At 38.0% G+C, this 25382-nt stretch overlaps 4 protein-coding genes across 18 annotated transcripts in view; 1 reads left to right on the top strand and 3 right to left on the bottom strand.

Moving 5' to 3' along the window:
* Window positions 1-1163, bottom strand: part of znf185 (zinc finger protein 185 with LIM domain) — a 34104-nt gene extending 32941 nt beyond the window's left edge. For 6 of the 13 annotated variants that reach the window (XM_049484327.1, XM_049484336.1, XM_049484334.1 and 3 more), the window contains exon 1: window positions 937-1162. The gene's annotated coding sequence lies outside the window, so the exon portion shown is untranslated. Of the gene's footprint in view, window positions 1-936 lie in introns of all 13 variants that reach the window. The other 7 variants (XM_049484330.1, XM_049484331.1, XM_049484333.1 and 4 more) reach the window with 3 other exon arrangements.
* Window positions 1164-5276: 4113 nt separating this feature from the next.
* Window positions 5277-12039, bottom strand: nsdhl (NAD(P) dependent steroid dehydrogenase-like). Its single transcript, XM_007228436.4, has 8 exons — window positions 11961-12039; window positions 11729-11788; window positions 10928-11089; window positions 10125-10271; window positions 9901-10029; window positions 9542-9684; window positions 8291-8393; window positions 5277-6754 (listed from the first exon to the last, which is right to left on the bottom strand). Exons 2-8 carry the CDS (start codon window positions 11747-11749, stop codon window positions 6422-6424), a joined length of 1038 nt encoding a protein of 345 aa, XP_007228498.1. The 5' UTR covers window positions 11750-11788; window positions 11961-12039; the 3' UTR covers window positions 5277-6421.
* Window positions 12040-13017: 978 nt separating this feature from the next.
* cetn2 (centrin, EF-hand protein, 2) lies at window positions 13018-16504 on the top strand. Its single transcript, XM_007228438.4, has 5 exons — window positions 13018-13205; window positions 13419-13577; window positions 13956-14084; window positions 14165-14302; window positions 14951-16504. The coding sequence occupies exons 1-5, from the start codon at window positions 13203-13205 to the stop codon at window positions 15038-15040; spliced, it is 519 nt and encodes a 172-aa protein (XP_007228500.1). The 5' UTR covers window positions 13018-13202; the 3' UTR covers window positions 15041-16504.
* On the bottom strand, window positions 16462-24817 carry gcna (germ cell nuclear acidic peptidase). 3 transcript variants are annotated; one of them, XM_049484208.1, is made up of 14 exons: window positions 24695-24817; window positions 23516-23612; window positions 22895-23069; window positions 22713-22776; window positions 22237-22286; window positions 22087-22153; window positions 21918-21994; window positions 20760-21155; window positions 20340-20502; window positions 19796-19940; window positions 19545-19680; window positions 18524-18728; window positions 17426-17671; window positions 16462-16867 (listed from the first exon to the last, which is right to left on the bottom strand). In XM_049484208.1, the coding sequence occupies exons 2-13, from the start codon at window positions 23603-23605 to the stop codon at window positions 17443-17445; spliced, it is 1797 nt and encodes a 598-aa protein (XP_049340165.1). In that variant the 5' UTR covers window positions 23606-23612; window positions 24695-24817; the 3' UTR covers window positions 16462-16867; window positions 17426-17442. The 3 variants fall into 3 exon arrangements, with proteins under 3 accessions (XP_049340165.1, XP_007228501.3, XP_015457409.3); XM_007228439.4 differs by lacking the exon at window positions 16462-16867 and having other exon boundaries at window positions 17070-17671; XM_015601923.3 differs by lacking the exons at window positions 16462-16867; window positions 24695-24817 and adding an exon at window positions 24409-24512 and having other exon boundaries at window positions 17070-17671.
* Window positions 24818-25382: the final 565 nt, after the last annotated feature.

Here is a 25382-nt window from a genome sequence, read left to right as displayed (position 1 = left end):
TGATCTAAGATCATCTCCCTTATCCATATTATCACATTCCTTCAGCCTGTGATAAACATATTCCAGATCAGCATGTCTAAAAGCACCTTTATGTGAAGGGTGAAGACGTTAGAAAGCTCAGCAGGCCTGAATGATTTTACACATCCTGGACATCACCACTTCCAGAATCTCCCCTCTGGTAAAAGGCTTCGGACCATCAAAACCAGCTCAACACAACACGCTAACAGCTTCTTCCCCAGAGCTGTAGCACTCCTTAACCACAGTGAACACCTCTGAGTCTCTACCAGCACAACATAACACGCTAACAGCTTCTTCCCCAGAGCTGTAGCGCTCCTTAACCACAGTGAACACCTCTGAATCCCCAACCTCAACCCTCACTTACTGAACTGTACTGAATTTTGCTCTCTTAAGCCAAATTTCTTGTATGTGTAAGCATACTTGGCCCATAAAACTTAATTATGATTCAGATAAAGATTTAAGAGTTCAGAAATCACTATTTGGTGGAATAATCCTGGTGTTTAATCATTGTTTTTTAATGCATCTTGGCATCATGTTCTCCTCCACCAGTCTTACACACTGCTTTTGGATAACTTTATGCTGCTTTACTCCTGGTGCAAAAATTCAGCAAGTTCAGTTTGGTGGTTTGATGGCTTGTGATCATCCATCTTCCTCTTGATTATATTCCAGAGGTTTTAATTCAATTGTAATGTTGTCGTGCACTGTGAGCTATTGTAACCAAACACACATTCCTTGTATGTGTAAACATACTTGGCCAATAAAACCTGATTCTGATTCAGATTAAGATTCAGATTAAAAACACATTTAAAAAATCTCCAATGGAAAAGCGCTCCATGACAAACAAGCTATAACCCAGAGCATATAAGCTGAACTTTGGAACATCATAAAACCATCAGTGTTTTACACACTTTAACGTACCTTAGCTCAGGAAACACACATCCAACAGACTGCAGAACACCCAGTACCGGCCCGGCGGGAAATACACACACTCTGGAAGCTCAGGCTGGATGAGATGGAGAGATGAACAGCAGGAGAAGAGCACACACACTCGTTCTCTTACACACACTAACACACACTCTCTCACTCTCTCACACACTAGAGATACTGAGGGAGGCGGTGTGTTTGACAGCTGTCTCCTGGAGTGAGCAGGTACGGGCGTTGGCAAAAACTGACTAGCCAAGCCAGTTAGAGAAGCCTGGCTGCCCAGGGTGGGCGTGTACCTGCGATTGTGTGTGTGTGTGTCTCACTGTGTGTGTGTGTGTGTGTGTGTGTGTGTGTGTGTGTGTGTGTGTATCTCTAATAACATAATAGGAGGAGTCCTTTTCTATTTACCTAAATCTCTCATTTTTTTTCAGTGTGTCATTTTCCCAAACAAAGACGAGCCAAGACAAGGTGTGTGTGAGTTTGTGTGTGTGTGTGTGTGTGTGTGTGTGTATGAGTGTGTGTGTGTGAGAAATAAATGAGGCAGATCTCACACAGGTTCCTCAGCCTCAGAACCACAGCAGGTCTCGGATCGGCCCTAACCGCATGACCCCCAGCATGACCTTGAAGGCTCAGGAAGCTCTCACAGCTCTGAGATCAGTGGTGCAGGCGCTGCAGGAAGCGTCAGGCCGATGAGCTCCAGCGGGACTAACTGTGTGAAGCTCAGTGAATAATCAGAAGGCGTGTTTGGTCTTCATTAGAGCAAAACATCTGTGGAATTATAGTGACGTCAACGTCCCAATCACAAACTCTCAGCTCTCACAATCAACGCCTGTAGGAACAGTCAATATCTGTCAGAGTACTGTAGTGTTATTATAATATTGTATGTAATGAAGTATTAGTATTGAAGGTAATGACGACTAAAATAATCTGTCATCAGTAAACATTAATGTCCTTATTTATCTGTAAAAAAAACTATAAAGTACAGATATTATAATTGTATAACATACAGTTTCATGTTTGAGTAATTAAGAGACAAATTTAATGCTTTCAAAATCAATATGAAATCACTGTTCAAAAATAGAAATTTGGCTCAAATTATTCATTTCAAATTCCAAAGTGTGGAATTACAGGATTATTTCTATTACAGAGGTGGACCAATGTAGTGTTTTTGGGAGTCTTGCCCAAGGACTCTTATTGGTGTAGAGCAGCATCCAGTCACCCAGAGTGAGAACTGAACCCTGATCTCCCACATGATGTGGTAGCTCAGTAGCAGGTAGTGGTGTTATCCACTGCACCACACCAACCACTGATCCATTTAAATGTTTGGAATCACTGCTCTGAATTTTGTAGCCACTCTTCAAAAGTTTAGAACCACCATTAAAAAAAAAAAACCTAACCCTAACTCTTAAAAAATAGGAATATCCTTCAAACATTCAGAACAATAAATCAAAAGTCTGGATTCACTAATCACAGTTTTGAAGTAATCTTTAAAAACAAAGGAATCACTATTTAAGAGTGTGGATTCACAGCTCAAAACTTTACAATCAAACTTCAACTTTCATCAAAATGAAAAGTCATAATTCATAAGTTTGGAATCTCCTTTCAACACTTTATGTTACTTTCTAATACTTATTAAATATTATTGTTCAAAATCACTTCTAATATTTAAATTCTATTCAACGACCAAATCAATTTTCAGATGTTTTGCAGTGGTGTCTAAAACATTTTAAAAAGTCACAGTGGAATCAGTGTTTTCAATTAAATACATTTTCTCATACATGCGTGTATATAATAACTCTTAACACACAATATATAATGTACATATTAGCTATCATGATGATGAGATACTGTTGCTGGTGAGGACGTGTGTAGAGTCAGGTCAGTGCTGACAGCAGTGCTGAGTGTGTCTCTGAGGACGGGATTATTTACCTGAGGGACGCTCTGGGTTGTCAGTGGAAACACAACATACAGATCAGAGGTGTGTCTCTGAAACACAGCGTATAAACCCTGCGCTGCTTCAGCAGGGCGGAGGAATGTTCTGCACAGTTCTACAGGAGTATTTCTAGCTCAAGGCTCAGCTGCTCTAAACAGTTACAGAAATATTATCAGCACTTCATCTTAAATAAACAACTGGAAATTATTAATAAGAATTACATAAAGTACATACAATTATATAAAGATTGTTCAATAAGTAAAAGAATAGTTAAATTAACACTTTAATTTCTGCCGATTTTTTCCTGTTGTTTGAGTCTGCTGAGGATTTCATGGAATTTCAGCTCCACCTCAAAATTCCAACTCAAAGGCTGACTCTAAATTTTGCTTCAAAATTCTGAACATTTTTTGAGGCGCCTCAGAATTCAGCGTTTGAGGCTCCGTTAGAATTCTGACTAAAAGTCAATCTTGGAAGTTTGCCTCAGAATTACGCCTCAAGAGGCAGCTTTGGTATTCTGCCTCGGAGTCATGAAATCTGATGATTACCAAAGAATTTTGGGTGGCGATGTAGCGCCAGAGAGTGTCAGAGAGCTGGGTTTGCGTCCTCTGTCATGGGTCTTGCAGCAGGACAATGACCCCAAACCAAACTTTGGGGTACTTCAAAGGGACCCAGAGACAGATGGAAACAAAGAGCTGGAGAGTTCTGAAATGGTTCTGTAGTGGCCAAAAATAAGTCTAGATCTAAATCCCATTAAACTCCTATGAACAGATCCTAAAATTACTGTTGGTAGAAGAATAGAGATCAGACATGAGCGAATTGGAGCGACTACAGAGGAAGAGCTGAGAGGTTCAAGAAACATGTTGACGGTTATAGGAAATTATATGATATTTGGGCTTTTTCTGTTTTTTTTGTGTGTTATTCCATTTCACACAAAGAAAATTAACCTCTTTATAGCGATTGCACCTGCAATAACTTAATGGGAGAAGTACTATTTTCTTAAAAAACATGAGCGGTGCACACATTTTAAACCATGACTGTATGAACTTGCACTAAATTCTTTTTTTTTAACTATTAAATATGTTATTTGTTACTCATTCTGTCTCAGAAAGGAAATAGTTTTAATGAATCACTAAAGGTCCGATATTTCCACAGTATAATGTACATTATGTCAATTGAATTCCATACAGAGCCAAGATATTGACTGTTCAAAGGGATGAACTTTATTATCAATTGAGTGTAGGAAATCATTGTATTCTGTTTTAATTTATGTTTTACACATAAATACACGTCTCAACTTCACCTCATATTGGGGTTTTATGTGTCGTAACACAGCAGTTTCTCTGTTCTGCTCCCTCTCCTGCTTTTCTATATTCATTAACTACATTATCATTTAAACAGCCGGCAGAGACTCCAGTGCTTTTACACTCCAGTGATCCGTCCTGTAACAGTTTCACCCCAAATACCACCTGAACTCCACCTGAAACAGGTCCGACAGCCCGAGCCCGAGCCTCTGAGTAACGAGCTCATCTGCAGAGCGGATTATTGTTTCAGGAACGCCAGGTATCTCATTATCACCCCCCCCCCCCCCCCCCTCCGTCAGCGCGCTGAGAGCAGGAATTCCAGTAATGTGCTGCAGGACAGGCGGAGCTGCAGGACAGGCGGAGCTGCAGGACAGGCGGAGCTGCACCGCGGCGGCGCTGTGGTCACTGTGATGTATTGTGATGCAGTGGAGATAAATGGGTGAAAGGATGCAGCAGGGTGGTGCAGGGCGTTAGTGATGGAGGGTGTGGAGGGTGGGGGTGGGAATATGTTCGGCTCATTGCGCAACACAACGACGCAGCAGCAGCAGAGCTTCACCCAGAACAAGAACATCTAACCCACTGTTTACACTCAGACTGTACTTTACAATCAGACTGTCTGAATACTGTAGTTCACAGTCAGTGACTGCCATTCATTTACTTACTTCTCATTCAAAAAGTGTCATTTATTTTACAGGGGATTTGTTTTTATCTTTTTTTATTTTACGGGGGATTTTTTTTGTTTTATTTTTCTATCTAATTTTTACTTTACAGGGGATTGTTTTTATCTTTTTTATTTATTTTTATTATTTTTAATTTTACGGGGGACATTTTTATATCTTTTTAATTTTACACAGGATTTTATTTTATTTATTTATTCTTTTTTTAACAGTGGATTTTTTTGTATCTTTTCTTATTTTGCAGGGGATTTTTTTTTAATCTTTTTTATTTTACAGGGTTTTTTGCAAAGACATATCATGACACTTGTATAAAAAATTTAAAGAAATAAAACAAAAATTCTTATAAATATATTTAGTCTCCTAATTGCCCCGGGCAAAAGAACTCCGCACTGTTCATGGTACACACAAAAACAGGAAAAAGGATTATAAAGACAATAATATATTTATTTGTTAATTGTACTGACAAGACAATTGTTCTTATAAAATCTATATATATATATTCTCAGAACTGTGTTTGTATGACTTTCAATTCATTTTCGAAAAGGTGGTATAGTTACATGAACATTGACATGTTAAATATACGGAGAGGTGTGTTAAGTAAGGAAGTGCTGTGTTATTAATACAGTCTGTTTACTGTAAACTTCTTTAATACAGAACATTTCAGACTGAATTCTCTGCAGGAGAATAAGAACAGGGAGGAATCTCAGCAGAAGGAGGAGCTTTTTGTGAGTACAGCTGAGAGTACACATCAAAAACCCTGATCACAGATCAGCTTTCCCTCCACGTTACGCTTCAGGAACATCAGCACAGAGAATATTAATCACAGAGATTAACTGTGCAGCGGAGTCTCCAACAGGAGCATAGATACGCTCAGAGTTACAGAGCCTCAGATCACACCGATCAGAATTAATCAATTAATATAGATCTAAAATATCTGATGTGAGTTTATAAAGTATACAGACAGAAACACTCTCCCTGTATCTCACTCACTGTGTCTCACTCTCACTAACTGTCTCACTTTACCTCACTTAATCTCACTTTCTAACTCACTGAATCTCACTGCTTCTCACTCTCACTCACTGTATCTCACTCACTTTCTCAATGCATCTCACTCTCACTCACTGTATCTCACTCTCACTTATTTTCTCACTGTATCTCACTCAATTTCACTCACTGTATCTCACTCTCACTTCATTTTACTTACTGTATCTCACTCTCACTCACTGTATCTTACTCTCATTTATTTTCTCACTGTATCTCACTCTCACTGTATCTCACTCTCACTCACTGTATCTTACTCTCATTTATTTTCTCACTGTATCTCACTCTCACTGTATCTCACTCTCACTCACTTTCTCAATGCATCTCACTCTCACTCACTGTATCTCACTCTCACTTATTTTCTCACTGTATCTCACTCAATTTCACTCACTGTATCTCACTCTCACTGTATCTCACTCTCACTGTATCTCATTCTCACTCAAGTTCACTCACTGTATTTCAATGTATCTCACTCTCGCTCACTGTATCTCACACTCTCTCTCACTCTCTCTGGACCTGATCCGACACTACGCCCCCCTCCTCAGATCAGGGTAGCTGGCTACAGTTTGAGCGATAGCCTCGTGTAAGCTCACTAGTGGTTTGTAGCCCATGTCGTGTTTGGCTCGTGCACAGCTGTAGTAGTGGTGAGTTCCAGCCAGGGCCACGCGCATCGGGGTGAAGGTGGGCTTTATGGTAATGAGGGGGCGGAGCAGCAGGGTCAGCAGCCAGAGCAGCAGGGCGAGTCCGTACACCAGGCTGTAGGGCAGATGGTATCGAGGGGCGTCGTAACCCAAACCCACCAGAACCCGAGACATGAAATCCCAGAAGCGGATTGGCTCGTCGTTGGTGATGTGATAAGCCTGTGAGGAAATAAGAACCACACGACGGTGTTTAGAGTTAAAGCAAGAAATCCAACACAACACTGATGCAGTTCCAGATCACCGTAATCAATACTGATCATCTGATAAACGCAAAACAAATATTTTGTAAACATGTTTACATTACATTACAGATCCCTTGTTAACAGATTTCTAGGCCTTAATGCAATTTATTATTATTAGTAGTAGTAGTATAAACTCAGAATATTTCTAGAAATATTTCTATTCCAGCCTTTAATTTTGCTGCATTAAAAATAATAAATTGTCCATACAGTACTCCGCATTTTCATAACTGCATAGATCAAACCTGTATATCAAAACTATTACAGTTATTCCAATATCCTCCCTAATTTTAGCCATTCATTTCTAATTTCTTCCCAGTAGCAAGAACACTCCCACCACACCCTACAACCTAGCGCGTGCTTTTTCTGAGTAAGCTTCCAGTAAGGGAGAATTTTGGCATCTACTGATGATTAAACGTTTATTTGTGAACATATATCTACTTCACACTACACAACACACCATCCTGTATCATTCATATTTAAAAAACACTAGTTTTTCTGTGTGTGTCTAATTTTATTTCTAAGGCCTGAAACGCAGCACAATATGGTGATTCTCATACGCAAACATCTGAGACACACCTGACACACCCACCTGAAACTGACAATTAATTGATTTGAGTTGATGCAGGTGTGTTTGAGTATGACATCACCACCCTGTGCTGAACTGCAGCCCTTCAGGAAATAAACTCCCTGCTTTAAAACATCTCTATCCTGATGCCACAACTTCACCTGATCTACTGGACATGAAACATTGAAAAACATTAAACTTCACTGGCTATTTAATCAGGAAAAATAATCTGGAGTTATCTGATTGATGATCAGTTTTACACATCTCTGCTGGATTTTCTCAGTCAGTTTTATGAGGTAGAGTCTCCTGGAATTCAGGCTTTCAGTTAACAGCTGTGCTGAACTCATCAAGAGTTAATTACTTGAATTTCTTGTCTCTTAATGTAAAGTTTGAGAGCATCAGTTAAAGTAAAGTAGTGAAGAGGTAGAGTTACAGGTATACAGTGAATAGTGAATATTTGAGTAATGTTCGAATCCAGATTATGAGAAGCTACTCAATTCCTAACTAAATAAAGAAAAACAAACATACAAATTTCAAGAACTTCAAAAGACCATCAAAAAACGTTATAATGATGGAACTGGCACTCATCAGGACCACCCCAGGAAAGGATAGAAGAGCGAGAGTTTCCTCTGTTGTACAGGATGAGTTTATCAGAGTTTCCAGCCTCAGAAACTACAAGTTAACAAACAGCTCCTCAGATAAGAGTATCTAAAGAGTATTTTATTTTGTTTAACACTGTTTTTAAGTTACTACATGATTCATCATGTGTTCCTTCATCATCTGATAGATCACTTTACTATTCATTTACAACAATGTAGGAAATAAATAATAATAAAAACATTACATGAGGAACTGATGTCTCCTACTGTATACAGATTTTCCACACACCTTTCCACAGAGTGGGGAGTCTGGCTTCAGATACTCAGCTGCGAGGACGTGACCGTGAACCACATTCTCCACAAAAGTGAAGTCTACTAAGTTTGATCCATCTCTGCAAAAAAAATAAATCACACAGAAGATCCTCATCATCTCTCCAGATGGAAATGTCCAGCCGCGGCCCCCCTGTGCAGTCTAATGGATGAAGGCAGTCAAATTAGCTCTCTCCACATATCAAATATTGATCTGATCTTTTCCTCCAGGCCAGAAAAATAATGGAATCTGTTCCATCACTTTCTGATTCGGCTCGTGTTCGCACACTATTCAGCAAATAATCCAGCCTCACAAATCTGATCACGCTCAGGACATGGATGCAGAGAAATGATGATTTGATTTGCTTTTTTCTAAGTCTGAGTTTAATTTCATTTGATTCTCTCTAAACATTATTATTATTTGTTTAAACTGCACCATTAAATGCATTTTTAAATGCATCATTTTGTGTGCAATATGCATTATCTATTTATTATTAACTCAATGATTTTAATAATTTATTAAATGATCATTGATCATTTTATCATTACCAAATAAAATCTATTATCTTATCTGTTTTAAGGTTAGACTTTAAAGGAAAGAAAGGACTGAAAAATAAGAAACAGTCAGTTTTTTTTTTCACCATCGTCTCTGAGAACAGTCTGCCACCTAGTGTTTATGAAGCTTAATGCATCAAACTGAGAAGAGTGTTGTGTGATTTTAGAGCTTCAGACAGAATAAGCAGATTAATAATAATACTAATAGAACAACATTGTGAGTACCTCACATTTTGCAGGAATTTATGCAGCAAACTTATCTGCTACTGATAAATATGAGGTCTAATAAATATGATTTTTTAGTTTTTGGCAAGGGAAAGACATTTTGACGATTAAAGGTTAAAGGTGAGTAATGTGATTTTTTTTTATTGTGATGAATAATAGGATTTCTTAGCAAAAGTTGAATAAAAATTATTAACATTATTCTTTGGTCAGGCTCGTTGCAACAAGGCAAAACAACAATAAATTGCCTAGGGCCCTGAGGTGCCCTATTAAACAATGACCCATTAAATTCTGTGATTGTTAATACAGACAAATAAACAACAAAACTGTAATCAGAATCCTATCAGAAAATATGCCCTATTACAGCCCTGCCTATGGCTATATTCTGAGTTAGGTTTGGAGCTGTAAAATAAATCTTAACTGTCTGTCAAGAAGTGAAATCTGTCTCACTTACCCAATAATGAACTTCATCTTGCCTCGCCTGGCTGTATCTACAAGTATAGGAACCAGCTGAGGGTCTCGAGGGCCAAAGATGCCATGAGGACGAATTGCCACGGTCAGGAACCCTTTTTCTTTATTGCAGGCCTGCAGGACGAGCTAGAGAGAGAAAAGAGAGAAATAATCCTTATACAAAAGGTGAGGATAAGCCCTGATGTTTCAGTCTCAAGTGCTGTGCTTAGCTCTAGAAGTCAAGCTTTATTGTTTTAGGACTTTCCTGGAAATAAATTATTAGTTGAATTATTGGTGAAATGAACCAAAATTGTATTTGTGTAATCTTAAAAGATTTTATTTATTAAAAAAAAGCATATTCACCTTCTCCTGTTGGATTTTGGTCTGTGTATAATAATCGATAGGCTTTTTTGCGTAAGGCAGATCCTCCTCTCCATTTTTGATGTCGGTTCCCTCAAACACAACACTGGCACTGCTGGTTAAAACCAGTTTCTGCAAAAAACACATCAGGATCAGGATCAGAGCACTCTAGACCAATCAATATAATTTACGTCAACTCTGAACTGATCACCTTAGGATTATCTTACCTGTACTCCGGCTTCTTGACAGGCTTGGATGACTGTGCGAGTTCCCTCAACATTCACCCTCTGGAATAAAGCCTGATCATCACTAGAAGGTGCAGGAGAGGCACAGTGAAACACTAACGATACATCCCTCAGAGCCACGAGTAAATCCTGAAGAAAAACAAAGACAAAGATGAAGAAAATGTGTGTAATTATGATCTAAATGCCATAAAAGCAGATAAACAGATAAATGTACTTATTGACAAAAAATACTGCACAAAGGAGGTTTTGTAGGAATATGTTTCAACTGGACGCCCTTTTAAAGTTGGTCAACTGGGCAAAATGTCTTGAGTTCCTTGTAGAGGCGTTTCTAGCTGTAAATAATGTCTCACCAAGAGGTACACCTTTTAAAAGTACCGGTAATCTCCGAGACTCTTCTTACAGGGCACTTGTAATCTCAGGGCAAATCCTCACATTTTAAATAATGATTATTCCTGTCTTTTCACTCTTTAGCTAGTCCTGCAGGCCTGCAATAGAGAAAAAGGGTTCTTGATCGTGGCAATTCGCCCTTATGGCCCTCGAGACCCCCAGGTTATTAGAGGAACATCTAGAAGATAACGATTTCTCACCAGGAGGTACACTACCCAAAAGTAGCCTCTGAGAGTCTTTTTACAGAGCAGTATAGGGAAACATTTTAACCTCTCATACAGACCACATCTGCAATAATTTACGTATCACAGATACGGTATTTTGTGTTTGTTTTAATTGTTTTTTTTTTTGTCAGTTTGTGTATTTTATGAGAGTCTGTGAGTCTGAGAGCAGGTTACCTGTTTGTTACAGAGATCTCCTTGATGAAACGTGACTCCAGGAAGCTCATAGCTCTGTCTGATATCAAACACAGACACTGAGTAGCCCTTCTCCACCAGCTTCTCAACAAGATGCCTCCCTAAAAACCCAGATCCTCCAACCACAGCACACCTCTTACTGCTCTGGAGAGAGAAAACAGGAACCCAGTGATCAGGCAGACAGACAGGCAGGCAGACAGGCAGACAGACAGACAGACATGCAGTCATACAGACAGACACTCATATATTCAGAGTCATATAGCTGCATATAAAAATGTACGTTATGTTAATAATAACTGCCAATGTGTATTGGGAATGTTACTTGTAACATTTCCATGATGTTAGTATTCATCTAGCTAGGAACATTGTCACAACCGTTTAAATAATGTTGTGACGCAAAAACATTTTTATGCCACATGTCCTTTTATCATTATTTCTGTAAAGTTACAGGCTAACCATATTAGGACCTTTTTTAAAACGTTTCTAAACGTTCTGGTAACGTTTCTGTAATGTCACTTTGTGTCAGCGTAATAATGTTTAGTTTTGGGAATGTTACTTTAACATTTTCATGATGTTTGTACTCATCTAGCTGTAACGTTATGTGAGAAACGTTCTAAAAACGTTCTTATGGCACACGTTTTAAGAACGTTAATGGAACACTTTTCTGTAACGTTACAGACTTACCTCTAACATTATCAAAAAGTTGCTAAACGTTGGGTAAGAACAGTTTACTTTAACATGATTTTTAAACTTAAAACACCAAAAATACAGAATTAAACTCACCGAGCGGATCCGGGTCGCCATGCCTGATTTATTTTCTTTGATCGGTGGATTAAATACAGCCTAGTAAATATAAAACAATAAATAAAACACAGTTTTATATATTATATCTTTATATATCTCTGTATGAAGCTATCAGGACTTTCAGTTTTACACAAAATAACTTAAAATACATCCTAAAAATAAAAGATTTACCCCTAATAAACAACTGAGTCTTATAAACTCCTCCACTCACCTGAACTCCTCTCACCTGAACCCGCGAGACTACAGAACCTATATCAACACGGTCAGCAGAGAGTCAGAAGCGCTGCTATTGGCTAATCTCCGTCTCTGCTGTCGCGCCAACACACGCGTCTGACCAATAAGCACGAAGTGACGTCAAATTACACCATTCAGTGGTCAAATCAGTGAACTGCACTCTCACACGGCCCGCCTCCTTCAGAACAGACCACGCCTTTAGAGGCGGTCCGATCAGAGACTTTTATACACATTTCATTTATTTACACAAAATAAAATAAAATAAATTAAGTGGTCTATTAAAGAAACGTCTAAGTATATTTTGTGCTCTCATTTTATCTGGTACTGGGATAGTCTATTATAAAAGACGTTTTATTTTAGGCACATCCTTTTTTTTTTTTTTACAAAAGTATTAACCCCTATTGAAACCCATTAACTAGTTTAATGCTATATTTTTATTAACCCCTTAACAGGCAGGCATTTTTGTCAATTTTCTGCCTGATATGACGTGCCTATATATTGAGGGTTTCTATTAAAGTTTGATAAGTAACGTTATTGAAAATAAAAATAAAAAATATATTAGTTAATATTTTATAAACATTGAAGTACATCAGCAACTGCCAAAGTCAGAAACAAATTAATAAATGCAGCATATGAATAAATAAATATGTTTTTCTTTTTATTTGTATTTGTACAGTTTATTCCTTATGTTTCTGCATTTATATATGCGTATTTTTAAACTTTAACTATTGCTACCCATGCAGAAATATAAGGAATTAACTGTGCAAATGTACAAAATACTGTTCTATTAATGTACTGGTTATTTGGTTATGGTTTTATGTGCCGTTTTATACATTAATGTATTTATTTGTGTTTATTTATATATTTATTTATTCTTGATTTGGCAGGCTTGTTTTTCCCATAAGAAGCCTAAATTATATAATAGTAATATTATACTTTTCATTCGTTTCCTGAGAAGGTGGTCCGGAAGAGAGCAAGGACCAATCAGCGCCAGGCAAATCATGCAACCAATCAGAGCGCAGCGCAGTGTTAGAGCGGGGAGGAGCGGGTGATGCTGAGAGCGCGGAGGGGTCGTGATGCTCAGTGATGTTGGTCTGATATATTTATTATATCTGTGTGATTTATTTATTCGGATCAGTTTAATCTAAAATAAGAGGATTTTACTGAATATCAGTCTGTGCTGATCTGCTGAACTCTGGTCGGTGATCTCGCGCGTGTGATGGTGAGTTACTGCAGTGGTGCTGATGCTGCAGATCCGTATACTGTAATAATCTGCTGAAATGATGGAGATGCGCGAGCTGCAGCGGGTTCTGTGCGCTCTGTGTGTGTGTGTTTATTGGCCTATAGCTGTGATGATCAGGTGTGTATCTCCTGCTATAACCCATCCTCCTCCTCCTCCTCCTCCTGATGATGATGATGATGATGTTGTGAACAGGCCACCAGCGCTAAGAGACCGTCTCTCGGAGCCGCGGCTCCCCGAAAGAAAACCAGCCCTAAACCCGAACTGACCGAGGAGATGAAGCAGGAGATCCGAGAAGCTTTCGAGCTGTTTGATACTGATGGTTCCGGTCACATCGAGGTGAAAGAGCTAAAGGTGGGTTTTTAAAATATCACCTGCAATAATAATAATAATAATTATTATACTGTAGCAAAATTTAATTATTTATACATTCATATATATATATATATAGCAAGAGAGCACTTCAGTTTCTGAATCAGTTTCTCTGATTGTGCTATTTATAGGTTTATGTTTGAGTAAAATGAACATTGTTGTTTTATTCTATAAACTACAGACAACATTTCTCCCAAATTACAAATAAAAATATTCTCATTTAGAGCATTTATTTACAGAAAATGAGAAATGACTGAAATAACAAAAAAGATGCAGAGCAACGTCATTATATTTTAAATACTCTGTGTACCTGAAGAGTTTCCTTTTTTTGTAGCATTAAATGAAGGTTTTTTGGTGCAGGTGGCCATGAGAGCTCTCGGGTTCGAGCCCAAAAAGGAGGAAATAAAGAAAATGATTGCAGATGTGGATAAAGACGGAACCGGCAAGATCTCCTTCAACGACTTTCTCACAATCATGACCCAGAAAATGGTGAGATTTTTATACTGATCCTGAAATAAAAATCAAATTAGTGTCTACCAGATGTTTACCTGCCAGTTTCTCTCTTTTAGGCTGAAAAAGATTCAAAAGAGGAAATTCTAAAGGCCTTCAGACTGTTTGATGACGATGAAACTGGAAAGATATCGTTCCGTAACTTAAAGCGAGTCGCAAAAGAGCTCGGAGAGAACCTCACCGACGAGGAGCTTCAGGTGAGAGAACCTTACTTACATTTTTCTCTTACTGTGTAAATTAACAGTTATAATTTAAGGCTGAAACTCCAGTCTGACTAGAACCCACATAGTGCGAGGAGATATAACCCAAGTTACTCAAACACTAAATTATTTTTAAAAACAAAATTAAACTAAAGTGAATAAAAGGAAACAATTTTTTCTATTTTTTCTTCCATGGTATTATATTTAATATTAATGGTCCAAATCAACCTTTGGTTTGGTTTGTTTTCAAGCAGATTATTATTATAACCTTATATAGTCTTATATATTTACAAATATATATATTTGTTAGGCCTGTCTAGGATGAAGCATGAAAAGTAAATACAAGATTATGTGATCAGAATTGTGATTATTTCTGTGCGATTTAATATTAAACAGCAGCAGAAATGGAATTTGATCATAAATTGTTATAAAACTTTGATAAGTATCTTGGTATCAGTTTCAATTTAGTACATTTGCTGTATTCACACCTGCCCAAAAAGAGTCATCACATCTAAAGTGAGAATAAAAATCAGATAAAAGGTTCAGCTGTGAAAACACACTCATAGCCTATTATATAACTGCAATTCTCTCGTGCAAAAGAGAAGGTCTGATCTAATCTTCTCCGCTCTTTACTCTTATTTTCAGGAGATGATTGATGAAGCAGATCGGGACGGTGATGGAGAAGTGAACCAGCAGGAATTTCTCCGGATCATGAAGAAGACTTGTTTGTACTGAACGGGTGGAAAATTGCATTATGGGGTCCATTTAAATTAGCAGAACTTTAATACTTAAATAATTAACAAAATGAGACGTTTAGAAACTTTATTAAAAGATTAAAAACATTAATCCAGAGTTTATTCTAGAAGTTAAGATAATTTAGGTGTGATAAATAACAATGTCTTTGTAAAGATGATATAATCTGATATCTGTAGATCAGTGATATCTCTAAAACTCCTCCTGAAGATCCACTTCAACACCAGTTTAGTTTAGTTCCAACCTGCATTAAACAGTACCGTATCTGAGCCAGCCAATCCAGAACCAGGATTATCTGTAGAAGACCAATTATCTGCTGTAGAATATGGTTAAGAATATGTTGGAACAAGGAGCTCCAGGAATTAGGGTTAGGTAAACACTGATAATCGATTCTACTATTCTATTTATTATTCTACGTAATTCTCCCATCATTATACAGTACAGGCCAAAAGTTTGGACTCTGCTTCTCTTTTTCAGTGCATTTTCTTTATTCTTTATTTTCATGATTATTTCCATTGTAGATTCTCACTGAAGCATCAAAACTATGAATGAACACATGTGGAGTTTTATGTACTTAATAAAAAATGATCTGAACCTCCACAGTCACCGGACCTGAACCCAATCCAGATGGTTTGGGGTGAGCTGGAGCACAGAGTGAAGAAGACAAAGGAGCAACAAGTGCTAATAAACACCTCTGGGAACTCCTTCCTTCCTTCAAGACTGTTGGAAAACTTTTCATTTCAGGTGGCCACCTCTTAAATGAAGCTCATTGAGAGAATGATGCCAAGAGTGTGCAAAGCAGTAATCAGAGCAAAGGGGGGCTATTTTGAAGAAACTAGATTATAAAACATGTTTTTTTTTTCAGCTATTTTACCTTTTTTTATTAAGTACATAAAACTCCACATGTGTTCATTCATAGTTTTGATGCTTCAGTGAGAATCTACAATGTAAATAATCATGAAAATAAAGAAAACACACTGAAAAAGAGAAGCTGTGTTTAAACTGTATAACAGATACAGATTAGGTAAAGGACCGTCTCCTCTTGTAGCTTCTGTTTGTTTGAGTTCAGCGTTTCTTTCCGCAGTGCCTAGAATGGCCTCTGGTGGTAAATGGTAGGTTTTGACCTCAGCGTCGGCCCTTTCTGAGGGTTTTCTCTGTAACTGTACGCAGATATTTAGCCTGGCTGTGCTGCTTGCTGCTCCTCTGGCCGTATCTTCAGGGAGTTCTTCAGTGTGTGATTAACGTGTGCTGATCTCGTCGTGTGCCTGAGCTTTTGGAAAAGGGAATCGTAACTCCACAGCAGTTCTGTAAAGTGTTCTTGTGGTCGTATTTTTCCACTTTGTACGGAATGTCTCCTGTTTATACTCTTTCGCTGGTATTAAGTGTTTTGTACAGAACAAACCCAGTATGACTTACTGTTTAAAGCATAAAAAAATAGGAGCAGTTCTTGTTTTTGTCACAGGAAATTATTTCTCATTTGTGTTAAAATGCACTTCCTTCAGCTCCGAGAGGTCCAGTGGACCAAGGCACTGAATCATGAATCATGCAGCTTGCCATCAGCTGCCGGAGTCCTGAGAGAGCATAGTTGGTCTTGCTCTCTCTGGGTGGGTACAGTACAGTAGATGGTGCTCTCTCTTCCCCTCATCACTCCTAGGGTGAAGCAGATAAGCAACAGGGCTGCATCTGTGAGCTGATGTATCAGAACCGAGTCGCTGCACTTTCCTCCGAGCGTTAGCGCTGTGATGCTACTCAGCAATGCTACAGTACAACTGCAGGAGTACAACTGAGTGGGTGAGATAATCCGTATAGCTAAATTGGGGAGAAAAGTGGGATAAAATGTAAAAAATTAATAATAATTATAATTTTTTTTTTTTTTTTAAACATGCGCTACGCAGGAAATTATTACTTGATGATCTCTTCCTGACTAATCCTCAACACACCTGCATTCTGTTTGCATGTATAGATGAAAATCAGGAGAAACCCCGCCCCCCACTCAATCTGATTCTATAGATGTGAAAAAGTATTTAGTTTATTCAAAACAAACAACATTAAAAAAGATTCACAACATTAAAACGTGAAGAAAAACAAACAAACATTCAAAAACAAACATCCAGAATTTTACACAGTACCATACAGACATCATCAAGCCATGCAGGCTTGTTTTATCTTGGTTAAATAATGATTCACAGTGTTTTACTGGTTTTGCTGAGGAGTTAATTATTCCAGTTCATTCTGTAAACAGAGATCTGCAGTATAAATGCCCAATATTTCATATTTTACTGAGGAAACAACAGAACTAAAATCTGCAGACCTGCTCTATACCTCACAGGTTTAACAGATTACACCTGCAGAACATCCTGAAAATACCTGAGGCTGATCTGGGGTCAGCTCTGGCTGAGGCGGGTCTTGCTAAAGTCGGCGCTGAGTTTGCGCATCACCTCGGCGTGACTCTGACCGGCTAACTCCTGCCGGACCGGCCCGTAGTTCTCCTTCACAAACGTGGCGAAGGGTGTGGGTCCTCGTGAATTAGCAGGCGTGAGGAGGACCAGCTTCCCCGTGCACAGAGCGCACACAAACCTCTCAGTGTCCAGAGACTTGGAGTGACGACCAATCCTGGAGAAGAACACAGAGGGAGATTTAACACAGCATTCAGGAGTGGGAATTAAAGGAGAACTCTGGTGTAAAATGGACTTTTGGTATAGTAAAACATGATAAAAAAAGTGCACAAAAAGCTTGTTATTATCAGTACAGTGATGGCGGTGCTCGGAGCTGAAGCTAGTGTTATAGGATGTAAACAGTGGTGTTTAATAAGCTTCTTCTGCACTTTTTTAGTTATTAATGCCTCGTTTAAAATATCAGGACTCTCCGGATTCTAGTAAGGAGGTGTGGAGCTACTTTGAGCTGGATAACGGTGTAAAAAGACAGTTTCCAAGACATACAGTTACAATACCTCAACAATTTCATAATTTTGCATGTTATATAATAGTGAATATCCCTTAAAGTCCTGGTTCACCCTTACTAGAATATTAATCTGCAATAAAGGGGAAAAACACGATTTTATTTGGCCAGATTTCAGCACATAAAGACGGTAAACAATGCTGTTTAAAAACACAACTTCCGTCTATCTGTCTATTGCTGCAGCTACAGTATGCTCTTACCATGTGTGATACATTACGTCAGGGTAGTACACAGGTTCGTGTGCGTTATTGTATAAAGTTTTGCTGTTTATAACTAAAATTATTAAATAAAAACTAGCAAACCTGCTTTAAAAACGAAAAATGTCAAAAAGAAACAAAATTAAACTAACTGAAAATATTACTAGAACTAATAAAAACTAAACTAAAATTAAAAACGAATAAAAACTAGCAAAAGCAAACACAGATTAGATTATCTGTAACCTGTAATTAGTCAAACTTCTAAATGAATATTAAACCTCATGCTGAGCAGTGAGTGAGGGTCACGTACGTGTTTTTGCAGCGGCTGCACTGATACTGGTATTTGTAGTTGATGTCGTAGCTGTGGCAGCGCGTGACCATGGGCAGCTCAGGGTGAGCCAGCGTAGCTTTACGGGCGTAGATCTTCCAGAACGGTCCGTGACCGTCCCGCACGTTATTTATCAGCCACGTAGCCGCGTGACACATCTCGTGAACCAGCGTGTCCCTCAGCCGATCTGTAAAAGAGAAAAGGATATTAATAACACAACCAGGCAAATCACTGCTGAAGCAAAGTTAGAATAGTTTAGAAAAGTGAATTAGAATTGATTTTTTTTACACTCCAATAGTTAGCTTTAGTTAGTTTTTAAAACAGGTTTGCTTGTTTTTTTTATTACATATTTTCTAATGATTAGTATTAGTTTAGTTTTTATTCATTTTAGTATTAATTTCAATTAGTTAGATTTTATTTATTTTAGACATTTTCCCCTCCAATTCAGATAGTTTTACTTAGTTTTTAAAGTGGGTTTGTTAGCTTCAATTCGGTTTTTTTTAAATACTTAGTTTTAGTTTAGTTTTTTAGTTCTAGTATTATTTTCAATTGGTTTATTTTTATTTCTTTTTCACTTTTTTCCCTTCCAATTCGGTTAGTTTTAATTTGAGTTTTTAGAGCAGATTTGATCGTTTTTATTTGTTATAATTTGTTTTGTAGCTTTCTCACAGTTGTTTCTGTCGTTATTTTACGGCTCACGTGGCGACTGTAAACAAGAAGTGAGGTCATGGATGGTGAGTTCCCACACTTTACCACAGCTGTAAAACTGCTCGAGTGGAAACAACGCTTATAAATAAATTAGCAAAGATGAAAACAAAGGATATTCCATCTATAATTAAAAGTTTTAGTCCCAGTTATTTATTTTAGTTTTTAAAATTACGATTTTTACATATTTCAGGTAACAAAAATGTTTTATCACTTCTGGTTTTCATTATTTACTTCATTTTCATTAATGAATATAAACATAATGCTGTAGAAACTAATAGAAACTAAAGGAAATGACCTGCAGAGTCGCAGACTTTGACAGACAGCTCGATTCGGGCGTATCGTTTACTGGTGACGCGCTCCTGTCCTGTGATGCAGTATCCTGCAGTCTTCCTCAGCTTCGTGTTCCAGGTAACAGACATGTCTGTGGGGAGCTGAGGGAATCAGAATAATATAATTTAATAATAGAATCAGATTTATTTAGTGTACGATTACCATGTTTTAAACTGATGATCAGATCTGCACTTTAGATAAAGAGCTGATGCGGACCTTGCTGTCGAACACGCTGCTGTTATAGAGCTGGTAGAGCTTCTTGGTGAGATCCTCCTTCTTCTGCTTGAAGTCGCGGCAGAACGACGAGCCAGGAACAGAGAGAGACTGGAGGAAACAGCCGGGAGTTTTACACACAGCCACCCTGTCAGAGAGAGAGACAGAAAATAATCACACACGCGCTGGGTCTGCACTTCAGCACTGTTGTAGATTCATATACTGCATTTATACCCTGAAATATCGTGCTGTTGTTTAGAAGTATAGAGACTGGACTCCTAACACTGATATCAATAATATCACCAACATTTTTTAATATAATGAACAATATTATACCCTGAAATATTGTGCCATATCACCCACCCCTAATTATCAATTATCAATACTTCAATTCTCTGTATATCCTGTACATATGCAGTACTGACAATAAAACTATTTGACTACAATCTATACTATACTAATCTATACTCACACATTTTAATACTAGTTAATGCAGAACATGTCCTGAATCAGATCAGAGTAACAGGTCTAACCCTCAGTCCTGTACCTGCTGAGTGCGGCTCCTCTGGGCTCGGTCTGGCTGATGGTTCGGCTCACGGGGAGCTGAGCTGGAGTTCTGTCCCCCGCAGTTCCTCCTCCTGCAGGACGCTGGTCTCGCTCTTCCTGAACCCGCACTGACGGAGTCACACAGGCTGTAGCAGCTTTAGGCTCTGTACAAAAAAAACACACAGCAAACATCAGAAAAACAGGAATTAGAGGAAATTTAGAAACGCTAAATTTAGGGATCCTGAGCGCAAGAGCAAGGACAACTGTGCTCTCTCAGGACTTCCGCAGCTGATGGCAAGCTGCATGACTGGGATTCGAACCAGACCAGCGATCTCCTGATCATAGTGGCAGAGCATTAGACAGCTGGACGACTCGTAGCCCCAGAGTGCTGCAGTTTTAATACGGGCGGGGCTGATTTTACCTGCTGGGGGTCTGGGAGACGCATTAGTGCTGCTGCTTCCTGATTTCTGGTTCTTCCGGATTCGGTCGAGTAAAGACTGGAACTCGTCCTCAGAGCTCGCAGAGTCGTCGCGCCACCCGGAGCGAGTGGGCGGGGCTGAGGAAGGCGTGAGTGTGAGAACAGGTGTGAGAGGTGAGGGGAAGCGCGAGGTGGTCCTGGGTTCGAGTTCTTTTCGTGAGGAAGGTCGGCTCGCGTCTCGGCTCGCGTCTCGGCTGTGCCGCGTCCTCCAGGTGCTCCTGATCACCACGTCACTGTCGTCCTCGCTGTCGCTCAGAAACACCGGGGAGCAGAACTCAGAGACAGGAGGTTTCTCCAGCTTCTGCACAGACCTGGGAGGTATGGGCGTCTTTGTTTTTCCTGTAAATAAATAATTAAAACATCTGAAATCAACTGAGATCAATCTGAACTGTTTTGTAACAGAAACATTAATTCTATATTAATATTATAAATATTAATTCTATACAGAGCAGGACCGCACCCGTACACACACTGCAGATACTGAAGACTAACACTGATGTTGCCTCCTATATGGGTGGGTTGCTAGCATATCTGTGGTGGTTGCTAATGTGTTGCTAGGCAGTTGCTAACATTTTTCAGGTGGTAGCTAAGGTATTCCAAGTGGTTGCTTAGCAGTTACTATCATATGTAATATGATAGGCTGTTATGTGTTTTAAGTAGTCACTAGATGGTTGCTAGCATACCTGTGGTGGCTGCTAATATGTTTTGGCAGGCAGATGCTAGCATATTTCAAGTGGTTGCTAAGGTGTTGCTCTGGCATCACAGGAAGTTTCTAAATGGGTGCTATGCTGTTGCTATGGCTTACCAAGGTGTTGTTAAGTTGGAGCTATGGTATTCCAGGAGCTTGCTTAGGTGTTTCGAAACGGTTGATATCATATCTAAAGTGGTTGCAAAGGTGTTGGGAGGCAGTTGCTAAGGTGTTCCAGGTGGTTGCTAAGGTGGTAAGTGGTTGCTAGCATATCTGTGGAGGCTGCTAATTTGTTGCTAGGCAGTTGCTAACATATTTTAGGTGGTTGCTAAAGTGTTATGTTTTTTAGGCAGTTGCTATGGCAACACTAGTAAACATTAAAAACTGCAGCATCAGATTTCCTAAAATCTCACCTTTAATAACGGACGGCTTCTTCTTCTCAACAACAAAATCATCGGGGGACAAATCATCCACTACAAACTGCTTAAGTCTGTAAAAGAACACAGAAACAGATGAGAATTATGACTTTATATTAATAAAATAAATAAATAAATATATTTTAATATCAGAGCTCTGACTGACCCGTCTTCACTTCCGCTCCCAGACTGCAGGCTGAGTTTAGCCTTTGGAGTTTTTACACGACTGAGAACTACGAGAGAGCGGGTTAAAACATGTTCAACTGCAGCCAGCAGGAGAAAACAGACACACAACAACAATAAAATATAAACTTACAGTTCTCAAAACCACCATCACTGTCTGAGGAGGAAACACAGATAGGCTCCCTACAGAACAAAACAGAGAGAGATTAGGATTAATCCAGGATTAAAACTAAAATCTGACATTTTCTGTACTTTCTGTTCAACCCCACACCTAAATGCTCTGTTGCCACGATGCTTCAACACATCAATTTCACCAAATAATTACATAAATGATAATGTATTTATGTTAAATTGAGATTTCATCCATCTTCCTCTTGATTATATTCCAGAGGTTTTCAATTTGGTAAAATCAAAGAAACTCATCATTTTTAAGTGTCTATTTTTTTCAGAGCTAGTTATTCTAAACGTAATGTCGAGACCTGTCCCTATACTAAAATGACCCAAGTGATCACAAGAGACTAAAACACAAGCTGATTCAGGTTAAATACTCAATTAAACTGGAGTGAACTTTACTGATCATCATTTCACTGATTTAAATTAAACTCTCACCTGAACTCCTTGGCAGATGAAACTGGTTTGGAAACAGATTTTGGTGTAGCGCTATGAGCAAGAACTGAAACAAGAAGATAAAAGAAAAACAGGACATTATAATCATCCTCCTCCTCCTCCTCCTCATCATCATCATCATCACCCTCAGGTCCTTCCCTGCAAACTCAACATGCAAAACTCACTCTGATTAAACTCATCATCACTGGAGTCCAGGTTTATCTGTTGATTTGCTTTCTCTCTGTGATTCTCTTTTCCGGAGCTGTCGCTGTCTGAGAGCAGCGGTTTGCGTAAAGAGTCTCTGCCCAAAACAGACGGACTCGCCACAGCCGGACGCCGGCTCTTCAGGCTTTTCCTCAACTGTGCAAAAAAAGAAGAAGAAAAGAAGAAAATAAAAAGAATCAGCTTTAAGTGTGAACTCTCTTCTCACAAGAACGAATAATTCAGATCAGAAATATCAAATAAACTAAACTAGCAATCACCAAATATATATCTATATAAAAAAGTAGAGCATACATAATAAATAGTACAGTTTAAAGTACATTCATGTTACATTTCTGATTTGTAAATAATATTATACTGTTTTTCAACTCGAGAAAAAGCATCAGGTTTGTTGCCTCTAAGGAGATTAATACATTTTAAATAGTTTTGTAGTTACAACAACTATTAATACACTGATATTTTGCTATTAATCAATTTCTTACTTGCACATGCGCATATTTAAATACACAAGAAATCTAAATAAACAGTATTTCCTGAAACACATTAATACTGTTCAGTTTAGATCTGTAAATATTAATATTAACCTGTTCTTCAGCTCGATCGAGGGCGCCAGGTTTATCCCAGCCGAGTTTTACTGCTACTCTCTGAAACAGGCTTTCAGTGCCGGCCTCCATCTGCAGTCTGGAAAAAAATATAAAAATAATTATAATAATAAAGAGAATAAAAAAGGAACATGAGCTGGGTTTACCACAAGGTGAGAATAAACTGAACTATTTAAATATCTGCACAATTCAGTCACTCAGACATTCACAGAGTGCACTGTAGACTTTACACCTTAACAGAAAGGTTTTAACAACACTGTGAAGAATTACTGTGCTGTTTCAAATTATTCAGTCCCCACTGCAATAAAGTGCTTCAGCAAGTTTAACATTTCTTTTTTTTGTTATTTCAGCCAAAGAAAGTTGGAATATATTAGAAAACAATGTTGTAATTAAGATTGCTTCTTATGATCTGATTGTGAACAAGATAAAAATAAAAGCTTGCTAAAACACTTTATTGCAGTGGGTGTTGAATAATTGAACATTGGACAAATCGTTAATATATATATATATATATATATATATATATATATATATATATATATATATATATATATATATATATATAATTTAATCTTAACTAGTTTAGCTAGTTTATCAAACAGTGGATTTTATGATTTAAGTGAAGTAAAGAGGCTTTTACTGTCATTTTATCTGAGTAAAAATAAATACAAAATACACAGCTAAACTCCTGTGATGCAGCCTGTGATAAACACTAACGATATAAACGATGTAAAGTGCTAGAATAATACAATAAAACAGCAGATATTATATGTATTCTGGTACAGAGAGTTTGTTTTGTAATATGTGCTGCAAATAGCAAAAACATGTTTATTAAACAGCTGTTTTATATGTATGTTTAAAAACAATTAACACACCTTCAGCTAGTCAGTCTGTTGTTCAGGATTATCAGGATGTTTTACATATTTTATCTAACATATATGAATATTTTATTGGTATTTTAATCTCTTACTTATCTTTGTTAAGCCATGCTATGCTAGGCTATGCTAAACTAAGCTAGGCTAGCTGCAGTTTTAAAGCCTCGGTACTGAAACGCTTTTATTAAACCCAAACAGCGATAAATCTTCCTAAATAACTACAGAATAACCTCCTCACTGCATCATAGAACAGCTGTTATTATAATTATTACATATATAAAATTACCTGCGCGGAGTTTATTCACTTTATTCAGCTCTTTTATAATTTCAGCCTCCAGTAGATTTAAATTCACCTCCCCGGAAGTCGTCACCAATTCTATCAGCGTGTTTCCTGTAAGGGTCCGTCCGAATAAAATCAACTACCTACTTCATCTAGCTCCCTACTGCCTGCGTAGTGCACTGTGTGTTTAAAACGCCACTAAACTACTTTTTCAGACCTTTTTTATAATTTCCATTGCATTGGAAGCTTGTGTGTAATAATTTATATTTCATATTGACCTTTTTATTTTATAAACCATTGGTTATTTTGCCTCAGTGTCTCTAGAACCACTCTTTTTCCAGTGCAGTGGGTGGGGCCAAATTACTGTTTGTTTCATTGGTTTTTAAGCTTGTTCATTGGCTGGTTCGTGGTCTATTCTAAAGGAACAACAGCTCTCAAATAGTGTTTGTTACTGTATGTACAACAAAACATTTAAAAATTAAGAAACGATAAATGATGTCTATTGAAATGGATGCAGGTTCTGAAAGGGTTAATAGCTAAATGTGTTCATTTTATTGTAAAATGTAAAAAATATTTTGGACGTTTAAATCATGAGAAATGGGAAACCATATAAAGCTAAAGAGCTTTTAAGGATATTTACAGTGAATTAACCCCCTTTATTAAGCACTATGATCATGCACGATCATAAATGACT

The sequence above is a fragment of the Astyanax mexicanus genome, chromosome 10, assembly GCF_023375975.1.
Source record: "Astyanax mexicanus isolate ESR-SI-001 chromosome 10, AstMex3_surface, whole genome shotgun sequence".
Lineage (NCBI taxonomy): Eukaryota > Metazoa > Chordata > Actinopteri > Characiformes > Acestrorhamphidae > Astyanax > Astyanax mexicanus.
Note: the sequence above shows the minus strand (reverse complement) of the source record. Positions and strands in the feature narration are given on the sequence as shown.

Coding starts and splice junctions, on each gene's coding strand:
- gcna (XM_049484208.1), bottom strand. CDS start 23,605: ATGGAGGCCGGCACTGAAAGCCTGTTTCAGAGAGTAGCAGTAAAACTC. Junction 19,941..20,339: donor AGAGGAGCCGCACTCAGCAG/GTACAGGACTGA, acceptor TCTCTCTGACAG/GGTGGCTGTGTGTAAAACTC. Junction 19,681..19,795: donor GCAGCGTGTTCGACAGCAAG/GTCCGCATCAGC, acceptor TGATTCCCTCAG/CTCCCCACAGACATGTCTGT.
- nsdhl (XM_007228436.4), bottom strand. CDS start 11,749: ATGGCGACCCGGATCCGCTCG. Junction 10,272..10,927: donor GAGATCTCTGTAACAAACAG/GTAACCTGCTCT, acceptor GTTTTTCTTCAG/GATTTACTCGTGGCTCTGAG. Junction 6,755..8,290: donor ACTCCCCACTCTGTGGAAAG/GTGTGTGGAAAA, acceptor ATTTCCTCACAG/GCTTATCACATCACCAACGA.
- cetn2 (XM_007228438.4), top strand. Junction 13,578..13,955: donor TCGAGGTGAAAGAGCTAAAG/GTGGGTTTTTAA, acceptor TTTTTGGTGCAG/GTGGCCATGAGAGCTCTCGG. Junction 14,085..14,164: donor CAATCATGACCCAGAAAATG/GTGAGATTTTTA, acceptor TCTCTCTTTTAG/GCTGAAAAAGATTCAAAAGA.